At 52.6% G+C, this 22,148-nt stretch overlaps 1 protein-coding gene across 12 annotated transcripts in view; it reads right to left on the bottom strand.

The window, feature by feature from the left end:
- Positions 1-22,148, bottom strand: part of KIAA1671 (KIAA1671 ortholog) — a 185,991-nt gene that overhangs the window by 63,234 nt on the left and 100,609 nt on the right. For 2 of the 12 annotated variants that reach the window (XR_012325235.1, XR_012325233.1), the window contains one exon: positions 12,719-12,910. The exons of 7 other annotated variants lie outside the window; for them this stretch is intronic. Coding sequence is in view for 2 of the 5 variants with exons in the window: in XM_073790255.1 (XP_073646356.1) it covers positions 1,285-1,569 (285 nt within the window). In the remaining 3 variants the exon portion in view is untranslated. Of the gene's footprint in view, positions 1-1,284; positions 2,642-12,718; positions 12,911-22,148 lie in introns of those variants that run through there. 3 more of the 12 variants (XR_012325234.1, XM_073790254.1, XM_073790255.1) reach the window with 3 other exon arrangements.

Here is a 22,148-nt window from a genome sequence, read left to right as displayed (position 1 = left end):
TGTCCAGGGCCACAGAGCAGCACAGACCCAGAAGGGAAGGAGATGTCATATTAATTAGGCACATGTTAGCACCTGACTGCTCTGGTTGCTGTGTGACCCTGGGAGAATCACCACACCTCTCTGGGCCAGCCGAGGGGATGCTGGGATCCTGCACCTTGAGGGCAGGCGTGAGATCTCAGCGACCTCGCGTGCACAGAGGGCTGGCTGAGAGCCTGGTGCACCCCTCGGCTCCATAACTAAATGCTGGGTCCCAAAATGACCATCGGGACACTTCACAAGGCTGAACCCAGGGAAGGAGCTGGCTTAGCCCTTCACCCATCTTTAGTCTCCTGCGAACCGGGTCACATAGTCTGGTGGCAGATGTCTCCTATGTGAAAACACCAGGCCCTCTCTTTGAGGGTCAGTGATATGGGCTTCCCTGAAGTTATCAGGAAGGTCTGGAGAAATCTTTTTACTGGAAGCTTGGCTGGAAAGAGCCCTGAGTGGGGTTCAAAGCTTGGGGTTCCGGCAATTGCTTTGCCACTCACTCACTGTGCTACCCCAGGCAGGTACCTTTCCCTGTCTGGGCTCAGTTCCACCTCTTCAAATCATTAGTAAGGTCCTTGAGAAAAAACCTGGATGCAAGTCGCGTTTTCAATCATTAGATGTCATTCTACCCTGGTCCCCAAGCCCCATCAAGCTTGCCTGAGTGAGAGATGGTGGAATCTCAGGACCCAGATTAAGGTCCCCTGTCCTGGCCCATTCACACCAAGATTCACTTGTCAGTGGGCAAATCTGCCCACCACCTCGGGTAATCAGATGAGACCTCACAATTTTGCTCGACTGTAAGACCACAGAAGTCACAACTCCACACGCGCATGACACGGACACTTGGCCACCCTGGAGGGTGTGAGGAGATGAAGCAGGTGCCAACTAATCCTCCCCCAAAATAGGAAGCATTTGCGTCGGGCTGGAGTGTCGGCACTTGCAGATAAATCAACCGGCAGAGGCTGCCGGACTCATGTGCCAGCCCCGACCGCACAGACGTTGAATCCGGTATAAATGTCCTGACCGCTCTGGGGGAGCGAGCAAGTCCACTGTCAGGGGGATCGCCACCACACGCCGCTTTCCCAGGCGCGGGAGCAGGACAGGGTCGGGCTAGACGGACAATTATTCTGGAAGAGGCAACCTCCCCGGTTGGATCTGTGGGAACCCCACCACCTCCCTGGAGTGGGGCAGGGGCCGCACTGGAGGGGAGGAGTTCTCACTGTTGTTTTAATATTTTGAAAAACATAATAAGCTTACAAGATCTGGTGGCTCCGAGTCCGGCTGCCTTTTCCTCAGGGAAGAAAATCTCTGTTGGCTTCGCGCAGAGAAGCGGCGTAAAGATTCCCGGCTGCGGGAAGCGAGGTGTCGGAAGGACGAGGTGCGCTTGAAGGGGGTCCGGCCGGAGGGCTCCCCACTCGCCCGCTCGGGGCCCACCGTGCTGGTCACTAAGTTGAGGGCCTCCTGGAAGGACCGCCGGACGGTCCCCATCCACTGGGTCATGTGGGTTTGGGCCACCGTGAGTTTGTCTCCCAGGTAATCCATGGGGCCGGCAGGTGGGGAGGCAGGAAAGCCGCGAAACGCCGGGTCCTCTCCCCTCTCCCTGCTGTGCACCGCCGGGAGTTCTGGGCTGCCTGGAGAGGAAAGCCAGCAGCCCTCTTCAGCCGGCCCGAGAGTAGATAAACATCGCTGAGCCAGCAGCCAGCGGCATCCGCGGGGCTCGCTCCGAATCTGAGGCAGTTCAGGGTCAGGCTGCGAGTCCACCCCCCGGAGTTGTGAGTAAACACGCTGGCCGCTCCAAGATCCAGTTCCCAGCGCTCACCGGCTGGCCGGCTGGCTCGGGTGACGAGGAGCTTTGAGGAACTGGGCTGCCGCGCCGGCTCCAGGGCGTGACGGTCCCCGCGAGGTGGGGGTGGAAAAGGCGGTGGCCCCCGGGCACCCTCAGGCACCTGGATCCTCACTTTCCCCCAGGTAGGCGGCACCCCCCAGGCACCCGCGGCGGCGGCGGGGCCCTGCTCACCTGGCCCACGCAGGTTTCCTGTCCTCCGGCCGGGGGCTCCAAACCTGTGGGCTGGCGGGCAGCTAGCTCATTTCTGGAGGCAGCCACCAGGGCCCCGGGTCCCCTGGCTTGGCAGCCCAGGATGACATCAGCCCCCGTTCTCAGCGAGGGGCTTCGCTGCCCAGGAATGCCGGAGGGGCCTCGGGGAGGCGGCCGCCCAGGGAGCTGACGTCCGCCCCCATTTGTTCTTCCTCTCCAAGTCCCAACTCGCTCACCGTCCCGCGGAGCTGACTGTGAATGCACGTGCCCGGCAGCCTATCCGCCCTATGCCCTGACCACGGGCGCAAGGGGAGATGCGGCTGCACGTGCGTGCACGCGGGCGCCTGTGTGCACGTATGTCGGAGATCAGGCGGCCCGGGGAAGGCTGAACAGTTGGGAAACTGCCTCTAGGGTGACAGGCAGCGAGCGTCTGTGGACCTCTGGCCGGCAGTCAGTCTGTCTCCCTCTGGCGGTCCATTTCTCTGTCAGTTTCCCAGCCTCTCCTTCCTCCCCCTGTGTCTTATTTTCCACTTGTTCCTCCCTAAGCTCCTCTCTCTCTCTCATCCTCTCTCTTTCTCTCTCTCTCTCTCTCTCTCTCTCTCTCTCTCTCTCTGTCTCTCTCGCCTTTCCAGCCTTCTCTCCCTCCCCCCTAAAAGGCAACACCCAGCCAGGTGAAACAACCCCCGAGGTCCCCCAAGGAAGGAACTGGGCCGGGCTATATTTCAGTACAGGCAGAGTTGCCATGGCAACCCTGGGGCACAGCATCTGCCCCATCCTGGGTGGGCAGGCGCGGCACAGGGATGAACAGGAATGATTCATGGTTTATACTGGGTCACATGAGCTCCTGGGCTTTAACCCTTGTGGAGCTGTAGTGGCGGGGGGGCGGGGTGGGAAATGCGAGGCAGCAGCATCTGAGACTGGAGGGGGTGCTTGTCCGGAAACGGTGAGCAGCAGCCTCCCTAAGGGGAGGCACACTTGTGGAAGGAGCTTTCTCCTTCCAGCAGGGATCCACCCTCTGTGTTACAGATGAGGAGGTGCAGACTCAGAGACGTAGATTCACTTGCCCAAGGTCACACAGCAAGGGTACCACCAGAGCATGGGTCTGGGCTGTTTCATCCCCGCCCCTGCCCCATTTTCCGGGTCTGACACAGCACATGGTCCAGAGTTGGAGCTCAGTAAATATTTATCGTTCAAACGCCGAGTCCAAGAGTGAAACTTTGATCAGTCTGACTGCATCCCCAGCACTTTCCCCCACCCACGTCATCTCAGTTTTGAACAAATATTTGCTCCCTAGACACTGATCAAAGGGCTTCACTTGAGAAAGTTTTTCACGGAGGTGTCTGACAATGCAGCTGACGCAGATCTCCTCCTTCTCTGGATTCCCAGTCCTTACAGATGTTCGTTTGCTCATTCATTCTTTCACTGATTCATGTAAACATTCAGAGACTGCCCTCCCCGGGCCAGGCACTGGATACAGAGACTGAGGACGCACCTGCCCTTGAGGGCTCCCAGTCCAGTAGGACACTATAACTGTGGCTAATATTCACTGAGAGTGTGACTGAGTGTCCAATGCCATTCTAAGTGTTCATAGGAATTAACTCATGAATCCTCACGTGAACCCATTTGACAGGAGGAGACTGAGGCCCAGGGAGGTGACGTCACCTGCCAAGTTCTTCCAGGGTGGTAGGCGGCCCCCAAGGTGGCCTCCAGGGATCCCTGACCCCTGTTATTCACACCCCAGAGTGGTTCCCTCTCACAATGAGTCCGAGTTGGTCTGTGTGCCCAAGAGATAAGGCAGAAGTGACAGTGTGTGATTTCCACAGCTGGGTCCTACCAGCCGCCATGCTGTGAAGGCACTCAAGCAGCCCTATGGAGAGACCCACGTGGCGAGAGTCTGAGGCCCCCAGCCAACAGGCAGCACCCACTTCCAGCCGTGTGAGTGAGCCATTTTGGAAGCAGATCCCACATCGCCAGGCAAACCCTTGGATGACTGTGGCCCTCAACTGCAACCTCACGGGAGACCCTGAGCCCGAGCCATCCAGCCAAGCTGCTCCCAAATTCCTGACCCACAGAAATCACAAGAGATTCAAATGCCCAGAGGCAGGATAGTGCCTGGGCCATTGGGAAACCAAGATCTGGAGCAGAATTGCGGAGAGAGAGGGGAGGGAGACAAGGGCCTCTTGTAGCAGCCTGCACCCCATGATGCAAATGAGAAAAATGTGCACAGGGCCCCAGATCCTACCTCCATACATGTGTCTGGCCCCACCCACCACCCCATACCGCCTTCAGGGTCCCAGGGCTTCTGGCCACTAAGGTTTGCCCACTTTCCTCACCTGGTCTGTAGCCAGCCTCCTGCAGTGGGTGGGCCAGTTGCCCAGAGGGCCAGGAACTTCCAGGGTGGGAGCAGTCATGAGAAAGAGCTGAGTCCTCCCCATCTAACCCCAGAAAAGCCGCACCAGAAATACCTAAAGATCTAGAAAGGGACGCAACTTTTTAACAGACCATCTGGACACAGAGGTGGGAAAAATCTACTGAGACCCTTCCGGAGGCAAAACGTTACATCAAAGCGGCACCCACAACACCTTTGAAGTGACAACACCCAGCGTTGGCCAGGCTGTGGCGAAAGAGATACATTTGCCCACAGGTGGAAACGGAGATTGGTATATTATTTCCTGAAGGGAATTTAACATTGAAGATCAAAATTCTTAAAAACAATGACCAGTTAATGGCATGCATGCCGAAGTGTACTGGTATCTATAACTTATTTTGAAATGCAGCAAAAAAAAAAAAGTATACACTGAGGAATGGATGGCTGGCTAGATTTTTCTAAGGCAAAGAGAGCAAAAGGTGAGCAATTATAGAATCTGTCTGGTAGGTATATGTGTATGTCCTGCACGATTTTTCTGTATATTTGAAATTTTTCATAATAAAAGGTTGGGATGGGAGGATGTGCCTGCCTTTTGATCCCGAGTTTCATGATCCAGTTCCACACCCAGAAATCTGTCTGGAAACGAGAAGGATCTATACAAACATTTTGCTATACAGGGGTGTTCGTCACAGTTATATTTGTGAAAAATTCGTAAAAACCTTATCGTCCAACAAAAAGAGACTCGTTCAGTGTTGTGCCGACCCATACTGAAGTCAGAGGCAAAAGAAAAAATCAGTGACACTGATCCTGTCTTTATGTATAATGTCGACAGTTTGTTCACCATGGATTTTTGAATTAATTTTGATTTTTTAAAAAATACTGCATTAAAAGTAATTTATTTTGATAACCCATTATTTTGGTGCTCTCTTAAATTTTGGGCCCTAGGTGTGTGCCTCAGTCACCTCACCCTAGCCCCAGCCCAGGATATGCTAAATCAATATAGCTTCATGGTTAAGGGTTTGTAGACCTGCCTCTGGCTCTTATTAGCTGTGTGGGCTTGAGAAAGTTACTGAGCCTCTCTGATCTTCAGAGATGAAATCATCAAAGTCATCATTGTCACTGATGCTGTTGGAACCCCTTACTGTGTGTGCCAGGCATTGTATTACACTGTCTGCTCCTCCCAACAATGAAATGAGGTTTGTAATAGCATTATTACTCCCATTTTACAGATGGAAAAACTGAGGCAGAGGGATTCAATGAGCAGCCTAAGGTCACACAGCTATTAAGTGGTAGAGTGTGCAACCCCCAGCCTTGCACCTTGGACAAGGCAGAGGAGGACTGGCCTTTGGCAAATCAGTCTGGATCGAAGACAAATGTTGGGGAAAGCAGAGGAGACCAAGCAGCAGGCGGGATCACAAGGTCCCACCTCCTTCCACAATGGGGGAGAGGGGTGCAGAAGGGAGCTGGAAAGACAGATTGCTTGCCTGCTCCCCGCTCCCGGCTCCCCTTAGGTACAATGTGGTCTGAAAGTGTGACTATAAAAAGCGTCACTCTCTGAAAACTGGGGCAGCCTGAGCGCTTTCCCTGCCAGAGGACTTTTTTTGCAAACTCTTCTGTTCTCTCCAGGAAACTCTTGGGATGTTGCTGGGCATGAAAACGGAAAGAAAGCCATCTCCTTACATAATTAATCCAAAATACTCTGGAGAAGCTGCTGTGATCCAGGAAATAAAGGGGAATTTTATCCACAGTATGAGGTGGGGCCCAGAGGTCACCATTTCTAGACAAGTGTGTGCCGTCACAGAAATCAGAATGCGGTCCTTCATTCATTCAACAAATGTTCCCTGTGCCGCTACTTTGTGTGAGCTCCGTGCTGACCCTGAAGGGACCTATAGTCCCTGAAGACCTCGGGATAGCTATCTGATCTCAGCCATTAAGGGGAGAGAGTGTCCCAACAGGCCACCTCAAATCTGAGGCTGTATCATTTTCTCCCCCAAATCGGATACAAACATGAACACTCTAGAGAATCCCTCAGGTGGAAGAAAAAGCCAGAAAAAAAAAATGAACATTTGCAGTACAAGTACCAAGGGCTATAACAGACTAGTGAATAACACACTATGATGGGAATGTAAGTGGGGGAGGCGAAACCCAACCAAGAAAGTAGGAACTTGAGGAAAGAAGAGCAAAGGGAAGATGGTCATTTACTGAGGATCATTTATTGTAACTGGAAGAAGCAAATCTGGGTAGGGTCTTAAAAGATGAATAGGAGTATTCCAGGAAGGCTGAATGGCATGTGCAAAGGCCATTGGGCATGGCTGTATTCAGTCTTGCCTCTGGGCTTTTTCACATGCTGTATCCCCTGTATCCCTGCCTAGAGCTGCCTTCCCCTGTTCTCCACCTCTATTGGACGTCCCCGCACCCCATGACCACCTCAGCAACTTCAGTCTTTTCCAAATCTCCCCCAGGAGGTCTCAATCACATGACTCTCTGCACATCCTGTTTCCCCAAAGACTGGACATTCCGGAAGTAGGCATCCTGAGCCTCGAAATATACTAATGTTATACTGATAAGGAAGGGGGTGTGGTAGAAATAATAATAACCATTAATTGAGGATCTGCTGTGTGCCGGGAACTGGTCACCCATACGCCTCACCTCACAACCCTCACAACAACCCTACAGGGTGAGTCCTCTTATTAATTATCCCCATTTTGCAGAGAAGGGCAGTGAGGTTTTAAAGAGCTGAAGGTATTTGCTCAAGGTCACTGAGCTGGCAAGTGGGGTTCTGGGACTTGAGCCCAGACCTGTCTGATTCCAAAGCCCTCCTCCTTCTAGGACAGAAGCCAGACTCTATCCACACCTCTAAGACCCCTTAAAATAGCCAACTCTGTCCCAAGCCCCATGCACGAGGGCAGTAACTATTCCACACACTTCTCTGGTTGTCTTCAGACCTCCTTGGGTCAGGAAATGCCTGCAGAAGGACTTGTCTGGTTGTAAATCAAACAGTTTCCTTTCTTGACATCTGGCCTAGAGACTAACTCCAGGGACCGTATGTGGGAAGGGCTGACCTGTCGACCCAGCTTAAACCTGTTTTCTCTCCCCGTGGGATGGAGCAAAGTTCTGGAGAGCTGACCAACAGCCAGACTTCTCACTTCATTGAAGAACCAGGCCCAGGCAGACGGCTGTCCCAGACCCACAATACATCTATGTCAGGAGCCGTGATCTTCCACAGGAGTCGCTCACGATCTGGACTTTGACAAGGTCTCTGGGATGTGCTCTGCTGCCTCGTGTTCAGCCCTTTGCACATGCTGTTCCCTCTCGCTAGGACACCATTCTACCCGTTCCTCACCTGGTCAGCATCTATTGTCCTTCACAGCTCAGCTTAGGGTACTCCCTCTTCCAAGAAGCCTCCCCTGATTCTTCATGCCCCCCGGCAGGGGGCGGTCACCTCTGGGCTCCCACTTCGCCGTATGACCCCCAAGCATCATTAACAATCTGAGCTGTAACTCAATTTACCCGTCAGTCTCCCCACTGGACTCTGAGACCAGGGGCAGCAGGTACGTGTCCTGTTCACCCTTGAATCTCAGCATCTGGCACTCAGCAGGCACTCGACGTGCCCACCGTGTGAAATGAGGGAACCACTGAGGTTTGAACCCCAGTCATACAACTCCCAGCATCCCTCTCCCTAGGCTTGTTTCCAAGGCAACAGGGAAAAGAATTCTGATATGGGAACAACAAAAAAAAAAACAGAAATAACTTGATCTGACAAGTCAATCCCAGATTATTTATAAACCAAACCCAAGACAATTTCCTTGTGTTCATTTATCACACTCTTATTCAAATAGTCATTTTAATGACCTAAGATGCCCTTAATTAACCTTGGAAGGGGAGGGGGGAAAAAAAACCATCTGGAAAGGAAATCTTTCTAGAAACAGCCAGGAACTCATCTCTCTGCTTTATCAGGCCCCACCCTGAGCTCAAGTGGAACGTAGCATTTTCCACACTGGGGAGAGCCCGCTGTGTGGCCCCGCCTTGCGTGGCAAGGCCAGTCTGTAATTACAGCCCCTCTTTGAAGAGCTAGGCGTCCAATAAAGCTGCAGGCCCTGGCCTCCTCAAAAATGGAAGCAGGCTAGGCTGAGGGCCCCGCCTGATTCATGCTGCTGGCTGCCCAGTGGCTCTGGGGCAGTGGTTTCCGGAACGCTGCCACACGCTCCTCAGGCTTTCTGGGAAGGAGAAGGGGACCCTACTGGGGTCTTTGTCTGGTCGCCTTGCTTGGGGTTGGACAACGCGTCTCTTTCCACCAGAGCAGCTGAAATTGCACATTTTTGGATCAGTTAGTGAAAGAGAGCAAGATGTTCTTGGGGAACAAGAATTAGAACTGGGATAAGGGATTCATGATGTCCCCTAGGAAATTTATCCCTGAGCGGTGAGCCTGCTATCCTGGGCTAAGTGCCCCCTAAGCAACACCCTAAGATTTGAAGCCTCTCCCCGAGGATGATAAAAGGCTAGAGGAATGAGAAGGCTTCCTTTCCCTGCCCCTCCCTCCTCCCTTCTGACTTCAACAAGCACTTGAGTGAGGACCTACTATGTGCCAAGCACTGTGCCAGGTGCTGGGGACCCCATCCCTGGCCCCCGGAGTGGTTTTATTTGGGCTTTGCAATAAGGATGATAACGAACTGGAGTAGCTCTTAGTCGCCGAGGGCCTACTGTGCGCTCCATCACCTCCCTGACCTGCATAAGCCAGAAGGGTTGTAATCCCCGCTGTACAGATGAGGACACCAAGACACCGAACGAGGAAGACCCTAGCCCGAGTCACACGGCTGCCGCGTGCAGAGCACGGCCCAAGCCCAGGCCAGGCTGAGCTCAAAGCCGGGGCTCCTCAACACCGGCCACCCCGCCTCTGTGAGCACCCCGGCCCATGGCAGAACAGGGCTGGATTTGGGGTGCAGAAGAGGTGGCGGCAGGATGAAGGGCCTTAGCCCTGCTCCTCCTTCTTCCTCTCTGCTTCACTTCCTCAGACTCGGGCGGCCGTGAACCCCAAGTGAAGCCTGACTGTGACGGGCACAAGGTTTCCCGAGATGGCCTCAGCCGCCTCGGCAGCTCCAAGGACCCCCAGGTCTGGGCGGCCTTGGAGAGCCCCCTGTATCCCACCTGCCCCGGCTGAACGGAGAGGAGAGGGTGGGCCCTGGGCCCCCTGACCCAGGCTTGAGGCCACCAGGCTCTGCCCCCAATTACTGGGGGTCCCCGGGCAGCGCTCCCCTCCTCTCTGGGAGGCCGGGGAGCCCAACTCAAAACCCCAGCTGCCTCCTCTCAAAGGCCACCTGTCCCAGGCAGACTCAAACACCGTGTGGCCTGGGGCACTCACATGGCCTCCTTTTGCCTGTGGTGCCTCATCTCACAAATGGAAATCGTGACACCCGCCTCCCAGGTAAAGGTGCTCAAAGCAGGCCCCTGGCAAAGGTAGGTGGGATGGCGTCAGGTTCCCACGGGGCGGTCTGCGGCTGGAGTGCTCACGTTTGGAGAACAAACTTTTGAAGGAAAACGTCCTCCCACATGCCAAATCAACATCTATTCAAACACTGCTAGGACGCGGTTAATATTTCCTAAGCACCAACGACGGGCCAGGCCCTACGCCATCTCATGTCATCCCCACACACACATGGTTAAGGGCAGGCCTCCCATGACTGACTCCTCACGGTGTGACCCTGGGCAAGTGGCTTGCCTTCTCTGAGCCCCTCCTTCCTTGTCTTTAAAATGGGATAAAAACGGTCCCCTCCTTCCCAGGTGGTGCTGAAGTTCATGTGATGTGTGTTCTATCTCGTGAGAGCAGAACAACTATCCCCATTACACAGATGAGGACACTGAGGCAGCGAGCGCAGAGGCTGAAGGCTGCACAGTCACTTAGTGGTGAAGTCTGGCGTGGAGGCCTGTGCTCTCAGAGCTGTGGCTCGGTGGGCAAGGGGACAGTGGGCGCTGGGGAGCTGGTGCCTCTGGCCTCCCAGGCCCCCCCCTATCATTCCCATTGCCCAGCTCGCCAGCCCTCGGCCACCCTCCTCTCATCTCAGAGCTGCTGTGACTAATGGTCCCCACTCGGTCCCTGCTTGCTGAGGCCTCCACACGGGCACGGCTTTCTCCCGACCCGGCTAGAGGTCTATTATCTTGTGCCTTGTTTCTCGGCTTGTAGACAGCCCCTCCTCTGCACTGCCCACACTGTCCCAGGAGCCACGCTGTGCTGGGCAGGAGGGCAGGAAGCGGGGCGGCCAGGCAGCCTTGGCATTTTGACGAAAGTGTGTCGCCCCGTAGGCCCCACAGACCCACCTGGTAGGCACAAGGCATATTCTGGCAGCCTCAGAGTTCCTGGACCTCGGCCAGCCTGGACTCACAGCTGTCTGGAACTCTCCCATCGCCAGGGCGATGAAGGTGAGACCCCCAGCTCCCTCCACCCAGCTGCCTCCTGCCGGGAAAGGTACTGCCCAGCAGCCCCAAACTGACTGTAGCCCGCATACCATGATGCTTCTCACTTCTGAATCTAGCTCCTCAGAGACTCTCCCTCCCAACCACCCAACACAAAGGAGCTGCCAGACCCTCTCTGTCTTAGCACCCTTTCCTTCACACATTCTGTTATACTACCTGGTATTTTCCTGATCGTTTCTTTAATGTGATCTCTCTAACCAAGGCTCGTGAGAGCAGAAACCTTGGATGCCTTAATATCTGCTATTGTCCCTGTGCCTAGCACACTGGAGGCTCTCAGTAAGTGTTTGCTGAATGAATGGGTGAATGAATGAATGAAGTGAAGAAGAGAAAGAAGGGGCGAGGAGGGGAGGAGAAGTGGCGGGGGGTGCATATAAGAGGGAGGGGAGGGGAGGGGAGAAACACTATAACATTTGTACTGCAGTCCCATCCTCTCCTCCCCTCTCCTCCTTGGTCAATTCCTACCCACCCTTAAAGACTTCACACTGATGTCCCCACCTCCAGGAAGCCTTCCCTGCTACCCTTCCCACTCAGCTCAGTGCCTCCTCTGGGCTCCCCAACCCCTGAGCTTCCCCATCACAGCGTTCTCTTAACCATAAATAGAAGGGCTAATTTCCACACCCCTCTGCCCACTGGCTGCAGATACTGGAAGGTCAGCGCTGTTTCAATTCCCTTCTGTATCTCCAGGGCCCATCCTGAGGCCTGGTGCACAGCTAATGTTTATCAAGACCTAACCACATGCCAGGCCCAGGCTGAGCACTTTGAATCAGATAATTCAGACTCTTCAGCATCACCCTGTAAGGAGGGGGACCATCTTATACCCATTTTACAGACAAGAGAAGTAAGGCTGAGAGAAGGCAAGCTACTTGGCCAAGGTCACACAGCAATGACCCTGGGTGACCATTATACCACACTGTCCTCCAGCACCGACTATGTGCAACACTTTAGGCACTTTACATAAATCTCATTCAGTTCTCATCAGCCCTTAAAGGTGACATCAAATCTCAGATGAAGGAACCAAGGCCAGGGACATATAGGGTCCTCATAACCGGCTCAAACTCACTCAAGACAATCGGGCACCAGGAAACTAATCAAAGAACTGGCACAGAAAAATACAGCCATGAACAGCATTCTTCTTTCCTGGCCAAGCCTTGAAAATGCTGGCTACTAACTTCCCACCCTCTCTTGCAGCAATAGCATGGGGACGGGACCAAATCCTGGCCAATGAGATTTTGGGGGGAAGTCTGCTGGGTACACTCAGGGAGAAGTCTTCCTCCCAATACACCCCCTCTTCCTTAGCTGGATATTGTCAAGTCTCCCAGGAATGGCTGGAACTGTGGCAGTCATTTTGGGACCACGAGGGGAAAAGACGCTGAAGAGAGCATAGAAAAATGGAAAGAATCTGGGTTGATCCACTAATCCAGGATGTGGCAAACTGTTTTAAAGGGCCAGATGGTAAATATTGTAGGTATTGCCAGCCACGTGTGGTCTCTGTCACATATTTTTTGGTTTGGGGGATTTTTTAAAAATAATCTTTGAAAGATGCAAAACTCATTCTTAGCTCACAGGCCACAGTGTGATGAACCCTGCACTACATCCCCTCTACCATCAGGTGAATTATGTGAAGTAATACACATCCTTGTGGTTTGACCCATCTTTACTGGGGGGGCGTTCTTTTGCTACTTTCAGCATCTTCAAAAGCATCTTCACTGATAAAATAACAGTGGTGTACCAAGTGCTGGCGAGGATGCAGGGCAACTGAAACTCTCAGGGGATGAGACGCAAAATGGTACAGCCGCACTGGAAAACAGTTTAACACGCACCTACCACATGATCCAGCCACTCCACTCCTAGGTGTTTACCCGAGAGAAATGAAGTCACGTGTCCACGCAGAGACTTGACCAAGAGTGTTCAGAGCAGCTTTACTCACGTGAGCCAAAAAGTGGAATCAACCCAAATGTCTGTCAACAGATGAATGGATGCACGCACCGGTACATCCACGCAGTGGAACAGTCCTGAGTGATAAAAAGGAATAAGCCGCTGATACGCACTACGCCACGGACGAATCTCAGATAATTATGCAGAGGGAAAGGAACCAGATGAAGAGGAGCGTGCGGTGTCCAGTTCCATTTACATAAAAGTCTAGAAAATGCAAACTAATCTATAGTGATAGAGAGCAGATCAGCGGTTGCATGAGGGCAGGGAGGGAAGGAGGGATCACACAGGGGCACGAGGAAATTCTTAGGGGTGAAGGATGTGTTCACCATTTTCATCGTAATGTTGGTTCCTCGGGAATACACATATGTCAAAACTCATCAAATTACACACTTTAAATATGTATGTTGTATTGTACGTCAGTTATATCTCAACAAAGCTGTCACACAGACAAAATAACAGTGATGGCTCTTACAGTAAGTGGAGCCCTGAGGGTAAGGGACAGGGGGTGGGTGAGCCTTGGCCGAATGGGACCAGCAGAAAAGAGGGGAAGAGGGAAGGTGGGAGCCTGAGAAGCCAGAGGCCCCACCAGACCTCATGCGTCTTGGGTGAAGGTGATGTTCAGCTCTGCCTGCTCTATAATACAGCCGAGGACAAGAAACCAGGTCTCTGACATGTTCCTAACTTGGCAAACAAGGCCCCAGCGGCAGCTCTTGGGGACAGCTCGGGGACAAGTGGCCTTAATTCATCCAGCCTCAAGGACCCTGTGGGCTGTGCTGAGCACCACGGCTCTTCTAGGACTTCCCAGGTGCCAGAGCTGGGGTCTGGGGTGCCAGGTCTCTTCCCATCTAGTGAGACCCAGGGCACACACCAGACGGAATTCCCTAGAGGCCCTAGACTTTGTTTTTTCACTCGTCCCAGAAAGAACAGGAAGAATTCCCATCTCGGCTCTCCAGCCACCATCTGCAGCAGGCCGGGAACAGGTCTGGCGCTGCAGCTTCAGAGCCTCCTCCCGCATCGGACTGGATCCCAGGGACAGGCTAGTTGCCAGCAGGCCGGCAGAAACCCGGCCTTCCTCCCTCAGGCCCTGCATCCTCCGAGGGCAGGGGGGGAAGAGGGCGGGGTTTCAGGCCAGATCCCAGTGCCTCTCCATTCTTACCAGACAAGTTATTTCAGATTTGAATAATAAATATGCTAACTACCTTCTCTTCCCCTGCCAAGTGTTCTCATTTTAAAATGGACTTAATGAGATCCCTTGGCAGAAGGACTTCTGGAAGCAACGAAAATGCTGTGCAGCCTCGAGATGCCAGCAGCAAGTGGCACTTACTGGAGACCCAGCAAACAGAAACAGGCCAGGACGGGGTGGCCGTCACTCACGCACCTCCCGTGGGCTGAGCACGGCGTTCGGTGCAGGGCAGGTGCCACCGTATCTTTTAGGTCACTGACGCTCTGCCAACGGCCCAATGTGGTCTTGTCTCCACTTGAAAGATGAGAAACCTGAGCCTTAGACCTGGTTCCCAGGTTGCACAGCATCAAAACCTGGCCTGTCTGCCAAAGAGCTGTGTGACTTTGGGCAAGCCGCTGCACCTCTCTGAGCCTCTGTTTCCTCGTCCATCTGTAAATGGGGATAATAATAGTGACCTCTGTGGAGGGATCGCTTAGCACGTAGGAAGTGCTCAGTAAACGTTCGTGCTCAGCAACCTGCTGGGGGACGAATGGCTGGATTGGAACCGAGAAGCCTGCCTCCGAAGCACCATCAGTTCTCTCTTCCCACCAACTGGTAAGTCCCTCTCCCTTCACTGAAACAAATCAGAGCAATCAGAGGAGAGTGAGCCCACCCTCTCCGGCCCCCGCATCTGGGAGCCCGCCTTGCCTCCCTCCAGCTACCAGGCCAGCCCCTCCTCTTACCCCACTCACCAACTCCAGGGCATCATCCCTGCAGCTGACCACCTCTCTGTCCCCTGCAGCACCCGAGTCTCCCCCTCTGCTGGACCAGGCCCATCAGCAAAGCCTCGACATCACTCATCTTCAAAAGCCAAAGGGAAACCTCCTTCAATCCCAGCTCCCTCACTGCTTGGAAATCTAATGGTGCCTCAAATGTGCCTCAAAGACACCAGGAGGAAACTCTTGATGCCTGGCCCCAAATCTGCTTTCTCCACACAAGTTCCTCCACTCACCTCGCTGTCCTGGCCTGAAGACTGGAAACCTTCCACGGTCCCTTTCCTCCCCTCCCTCTTCCCTCCCCAAACTACAGCCAGAACCAGATCATTTCTCCATCCCCATCCCCACCCTGACCCCGACATCCCTCCTCAGCACCAGATCCCAGGCCCCATCTCCAACCTATCCCATCAGCCGCCACCAAAAGCATGCCCTCAGCTCTGCACTAAGACCAGAGCAAACTCCAAACGCTCTGCCTTGGCCCTCCAGGCCCCCACCTGCCTCCCCCTACCCCCCTGCTCAATACCAGGCCGGCCATATTGACCCCACTATTGGCCTCAACCCCTCCAAGCTGGTTCTGGCCTCAGGGCCTTTGCATGTGCTGTTCCCACCGCCTGAAACACTCTTCCCCCAGAATTGGTGGGCTCCTTCTTTCAGATCTCTGCTCAAAAGCCACATCCCTTTAGGGGCCTTTACAGCCACACCTCCTCCCAGCCTCTATCTGCCACATCATCCTGTTCTATTGTCTTCATACATTTATCAGTATTTACTTTTCATATATATTATCTGTCTCTCCCACTGGAACATACACTCTGCTGGGGCAGGGATGCTCACTGCCTAGACCAGTGTCTGACACAGAGAAAGGGTTCAATAAATAGTTGTTGAGAGAATAAACAAATGAATAAATGAACGAACAAATAAACATTGAATGGACACACATATACACCATCCAAAACTCTATGGGGCTCAGTGTGCTCATCTCTGAAGTGGAGGTGGTAGTTCCAGCACCCGCACGATGGCGATGAAGATAAGCCCCAAAGGACGGGGCCCAGGAGAGGCTCAAAAAAATACTTGCTGGTTAAAGCACTTCAGCCAGCGGACACCCAGCAGCAAGACTCTCCTCTCAAAGCCTCACTGCATGAAATGCACTTAAAAGCCAAAATTCTGTAACTGAGATACAGTGGTTGAAGGTCTAGTGGAGACCATATGTAAGAACACTATTCGCTGTGTTATCCGGTAGCCATGGCAACTGAAATCTTCAAGTACAGTTCCATCTCGCTTTAACTTTTTATGCAGAAATTTCCAAAAGGAAATGTTCAGATTCCTTTCTCTGGTGACATTCTACAGAATAGACATCCTCGTTTGGCTCCCAGAGGAAAAAAATGCAAAATGTCAGATTCCTATGACATAAACTGGTTTGCAAAGAAAGATGTTTCATTTCTTTAAAAAATGCGAGTCTATTTCTGAGAAAAGGAACCAGATCATCATCATCATAAATACTATTATAAGCAAATAAAAGTTCTGCTTGGAATGGAATGGACCAGAAGTTCACTAGCTCACTTGGTCATTCAACAAACATTCATTGCATGCCTGCTGTGTGCCAGGCCCTGTGCTGGACTGTGGGGACACAGCAGAGAATGAGACAGATGAAGATCCCTGCCCTCATGGAGGCTGTGTTCCAACAGGATAGACATCCAATGAAAGAGCATTCCTGGCAAGGAATTCCTAGCAAGGAAGAGCAGGGAGCAACATGGTATATGTGGAAGGACTGACCTATGGGACCACGTAGATCCGTCATTCATTAGCTGTGTGACCCTGGGCAAGTCACTGCACCTCTCTGAGCCCGTGATAAAACTGTGATAACAATATTGTTTGATGATGTGCCATGTGAACCCAAGGAGAAGACAGAAAAAGTGCTTTGCGTGGTGTCAGACCCCTCATAAGGAGCCACCTACACCCCCAGATTCTCAGAGCTGGAGTGAAACTCGGCAGGTGATGTGGCACCTGAACACAGACCACAGACCCAGACCACATTTGTGATGGAGGCGGGCCACCCTGCTCTCAGCTCCAGCTCCTGTATGTCCTCATGCTGTCCTTCATACCTGAACACCTCCCCTTCCCCCTCACTCCCACTCCTGCCAGCCCCAGCCCACCTGGAAAACCCTATTCAACCTTCAAATGACCTGGCAAGTCCATGGCTAGGCACTTCTCCTGCAGACAGATGCAACACACAAGGGCACCAAGACGTTTGCACAAGGATGTTCGCTGCAGTGTTGTTTACGGTGCACAAAACTGGAAATGACCTACATATCCATTGGGAGGGGACTGGTTCAATAAATACAATGAGAGGAAAAATATAAAGCCATCAGAATGAATGAGACAGACCTACTGTGCTGAGAGGGAAAGGTCTCATCATTATGAAAAAAAGAAAAATCAGGCATAGAACACTATGTATAGCAAGGTCTGACTGGTGTTAAAAATATGTGTATATACACAGGAAATACAGATACATGCACAGAGAGTCTTATGTACGCAGAGAATATTTCTGCAAGGAGATGCATGAAACTGTCACCAATTTCTAGCGGAGTGGGACTGCAGGTTGGCGGTAGCAGGGAGACACATTTTTCTGTAGAACGCTATGCTATTTTGCACTATTGGAAATGTTCACTGTGTCTTCGTATTACTTTCTCAAATCAAAGAAAAATAAACTATTTTGAATGTTTGGACATCCAATACCTGTGTTAAATTTCCTCCCCCTAAAAATGGGCCTAACCTTCCCACCAATGTGTGGAGACATCACAGGTACAGCACCATTACCCATGTATCCATTTATGTGGGTGTCACCCCTCCCTGGAGGCACGGAATGTGGGGTCCACACCTGTGCACCCACTGAGAGCCTGGCCTCTCGCGCTCAACCAGTACGTGCTGGAGGAACAAACGGCATCATTACACCCATATACCCACTTCCGTCTTCTTCAGAGCTCTTCATTTTTACCAAGTTACTACTTAGTAGGCATCGACGTCTCCATGCCAGCCGATCTACACCCAGCACCTCACTGCACTGGGCCCATAACTCTCCAGGCTGCCTGACAGCAGTAGATGCTGTTGGTGTCCCGCCCAGGCCCCCGGTACTGGCTGGGGCCCCCTTCCCCCAGGTTCTGTGGTGCTAGCTGCCACCGCTCACTGCCCTAGCTTCTGCAACAGCTGACCTCAGCTGGCGGAGGAAGAGCCACCCTGCTTCTCCAAGGCAGGGACTGACTTTGTGGTGCTGTCGCCCCTCCAGAACTCCTCCGGGGATCAGGCCGACTCTAGTTCTCCGTCACTAAATCGTGGACACATGAATCCCCGTCTCAAGCTCTGTTTCTAGGGAACCTAGCCTGAGCCACTGCCTCTCAGAATCAAGCAGGGCAGACAGTTTTTTAAACACAGTGCTGGGAATCTACTGACATCATAACTCCGGGAGTGGGCAGCCTCAGCACGGGGAGTTTGAAAGAGGAACAGACATGTGGCCAAGATGGGAAAACAGGAGGGGCGGGGTGTGTGTGGATATTTATAAAGCCCATTTCACAGATGAGAACACTGAGGCTCAACTTTAAAGCCACAGAGGTAGATCTGAACCCTGCTCTCTCAGACCCCAAAGCCTTGACTCTCTGTTCTGTTCCTGCTGCTCAGCTGTGAGGGGGTTAACAGGCCAGAATAAGAACAAGGTGATTTTAGGGGCTGGTTCCAAGTGGAACATTCTCCCAGGCTTCACTTGCCTTGTGCAAAAACTCAGCAGGCCCTAAAATAGAAGTGCTAATGTGGTCAGGAAGTGGGGTCCCTGGGGGGTACGCTTCCTCGGCCAGCCGGCGCTGGGGCCCGGTGTGGCGCCTGGGTCCCACCGAGGGCAGCCCGGCATGAAGGAAATATGGGAAGCAGCTCTCGGGCAGGCCTTCGGGGACTTCCTGTCCACCTGTGCAGACGGGAACAACAGGAAGTCCCGGCCGTGGGGCCCGGCGGGCAGGGTGCGGGCCAATTGAGACGGACAAGGTGCCCCCAGTCGGCCTTCCCCTTTCAGTCCATTCTCAGGGATGGACGGACACTCCCACAAAGGTCGGGGCAGCGTGGAAGCATTTGCTAAGCACCTGCTGTATGCCTGACCTGGTATTAGGACCTGAGGAAAGAAATGAACAAGACATAGGCCCTATGCTCCAAAAGTCTCACTTACGTACTCACTCGCTCATTCATCCATGCGTTCAGTTCAACAGACATTTATTGAGCACCTACTGTGTGCCAAGTCCCATTCTAGGAAGTGGGGAAACAAATAAGACATGTCCCTACCCTCAAGAAGTTTCTCTTTTCATTCATTCACTCATTCATTCATTCAACATTGAATGAGCACCTACTGTACACAAGACTCTGTGCTGAGAACTGGAGAGACAGAGATGAACAAGGCAAGGTCCCTGATAATGAGAAGTTTCACTTAGTCATTCTTTTCATTCCCTCTTTCTTTCTTCAGCTCCATAGGCACTGCTGAGCACCTGCTGTGTGCCCGGCTGTGGATACAGATGTGAAACAGACACACCCCCTCCTGGTGGAGAGCTCACTGGAGCCAATCATTCATTCATTCACCGAGGGAATGAATGGGCATCCAGCACTGCGTTACGTGACGAGGATACAAATGTAAGGCCGAGTCGCTGCTCCCTGTCTCATCCACCCATTCCTTCTTTCCTTCATTTGGTACAATGAACATTTATTGAGTGCCTACTGTGTGCCAGGGACGCAGAGGTACACAGGAGAGAACCTCCGCCCTTGAAGAGCCAGCCGTTCTTCCTTCGTCCATCATTTACATGTTCAGTTCACCAAACATATATTGGGCACCTACTGTACATCAGACCCTTGGGAGGCAGATGAGTGAGCCCCAGACTTGGCCGCAGAGGAAGAGCAAAGCCGGCACACACAGGAGGCCGCGTGATGCCTCGGTTCCTCAGGCAGGATCACGAGGCCCCACCCCCTGTTTCCTCAAAAGCCTGGGGAGAGGAGGCAGCGGGGAAGTTTGCGATGCCCCTTCCCTTCCCACGAGCTGCAGGGTGGAGAAGGGGTGATGGGGGAGGGAGAGAGAAACTGCTCGAAATAAACACTAAAGGGAAGAATTGGTGAGTGAGGAGATGAATCAGACAGCTAAGTGAGAATTTTCAAGAACTCGAGGAATATTCTAAGTTTAGAGGAGGAAGGGGAAAGAAAACAAACCGGCCCACAACTTCCCACAGTGACATGTTCAACACCAAACAAATGGCAGCCCTGTCGATCTCCCTGGGCTACTCCGTCTGCTCAGGTTGAAAGGTTGACAGGAAAACACCAGGCTCCGAATCCCCTGCCCCCTGGGGCTGTGGGGAGGCTTAGGTAGGTTCATCCATGGGAAGCCCTTGGCACAGTGCCTGGCACATAGTAAGTGCTCAATAAACATTACCTAGTAATTTTACTTTCGTTTCTGGCTGTGGCAGCTTTGAAACGTGGCTGCACATTCCTTGACTTTCCTTCCATTGAGAGGTGGGGATCCATGTCCTCTCCTCCTGAATCTTGGGGGGCTTGTGACTGCTTTGCTCAACAGAGAGCAGCAGAAGTGACGCTATGTGACTTCTGAGGCTGTGTCCATCATAAAGGGTGATGGAGGTCTGCCCTCTTGGCCACAACACTTGCTCTGGGAGCCCTGAGCCTCCATGTTGTGAGGAAGCCCAAGCTACGGCAGGTGCCTGGACAACAGTCCCAGAAAGTGCGGCCTCCAAGTCATCACAGGCACCAGATAGGTGGGTGAAGAGGCCTCTGGATGATTCCAGCCCCCAGCTGTCTGGGGATCCCAGCTGACACCCCAAATATCACAGAGCTGCTATCCCCACGGAGCCTTACCCGATTTCCTGACCCACCGAATGTTATGAGCAGAGTAAATAGTGGTTGGCTTACACCCCGATGTTTTGAAGTGGTTCCATGTAAAAACTGCTGCCTGTCTCTCCGAGTCCCTGCCCTTTATGATGTGCACAATCGGAGAGGCTCCACCAACCTGGAAAAGCACGGAACAACTTTATAAACTGTAAAGTTCTGTGCACAGAGGAGCCCCTGGCATCATCGCTCAGGACACGGGAGTGCTCTGCCGCCTTCTGGATCCCACCTAACTTTGCAACCCCGTAGCCAAGGCCGCCCCCTCCCCACACCGTGTTTAGCCTGGGAGACTCCACAGGATACTGGTGCTGACCTGAACTCACATGGCAGGTTGCTGCTTTGTTCCCAAGCTGGGACTTAGGGTCATCCCTCTGGGAGGAACGGCTGGAGGACAAAGGCTGCTTTCACTGGGCCCCAGGCTGCTCTCGGCAAACATGGGTGGCTGGGGGCAGAGCGGGGAGCAGGCAGCCCCCGGCACGCCCCTCCTGGGAAGGTGGCCAACAGGCCAGCGAGGGCCCAGGCAAGCTGGGGCAGCACTGGGGTCTGGCAGGGGCCTTCGCTCCCGCTCTGAGTCTTTTCCAATTACACCTAAAACAAGGACAGGGCAGAGGACAGAGAGGCAATGAGGAAATATTGGGCACATTCAATAGAATGTGAGAGGTTAAAAAAAAAAGGCCTCCCTAGGATTCAAGTCAAATTATAAACATATACTAGCATAGTGCAGGCTCCAAGGCAAGACAGCATGGGATCAAATCCCAGCTCCTCTGCCAACCAGCTGGGGGATCTTCTGCAGGTGACATAACCTCTCTGAGCCTCGGTTTCATCATCTGTAAAATGGGGATGATATTAGTGTTTCTCTCCCAGGACTGTTGTAAGGGATAAAACGAAGTAATATGAAGTGCTTTGCCTAGTGCCTGGCTGCTATAGGCTGAATTGTGTTTCCCCAAAATTTATAGGTTGAAGCCCTAATCCCAGTACCCCAGAACGAGACTGGGCTTGGAAATGGGGCCTTTAAAGAGATAATTAAGTAAAAATGAGACTGGTGTCCTTATAGGGAGGAAATTTGGACACACAGACACCTGGGGTGCACAGAGGCAAGGCCATGTGAGGACAAACCAGGAGGCAGCCCTCTCTAGCCAAGAAGAGAGGCCTCAGGAGAAACCAACCTGCCGACACCTTGATCTTGGACGGCTAGCCAGCCTCCAGAACTGTGGGAAGATAAATTTCCGTTGTTTAAGCCACCCAGACTGTGGTATTTTGATAGGGTAGCCCTAGCAAATACATACACTGACACAAAGGAAGAGGTACATGAAGATCTCCTATTACTATATTATCGCATTTATATTGTAACTGTGAAATAATATGATGTTAACATGAATGTGCTTATATTTTATTAATACAAATAGGCTTAATGCAAAATATTAATATGACATTAAACAGAATACGTCTGCAAACAGCTGTCCC

This window comes from Tursiops truncatus, chromosome 13 (assembly GCF_011762595.2).
Source record: "Tursiops truncatus isolate mTurTru1 chromosome 13, mTurTru1.mat.Y, whole genome shotgun sequence".
Classification (NCBI taxonomy): Eukaryota; Metazoa; Chordata; class Mammalia; order Artiodactyla; family Delphinidae; genus Tursiops; species Tursiops truncatus.
This window is presented reverse-complemented; position numbering and strand designations above follow the sequence as displayed.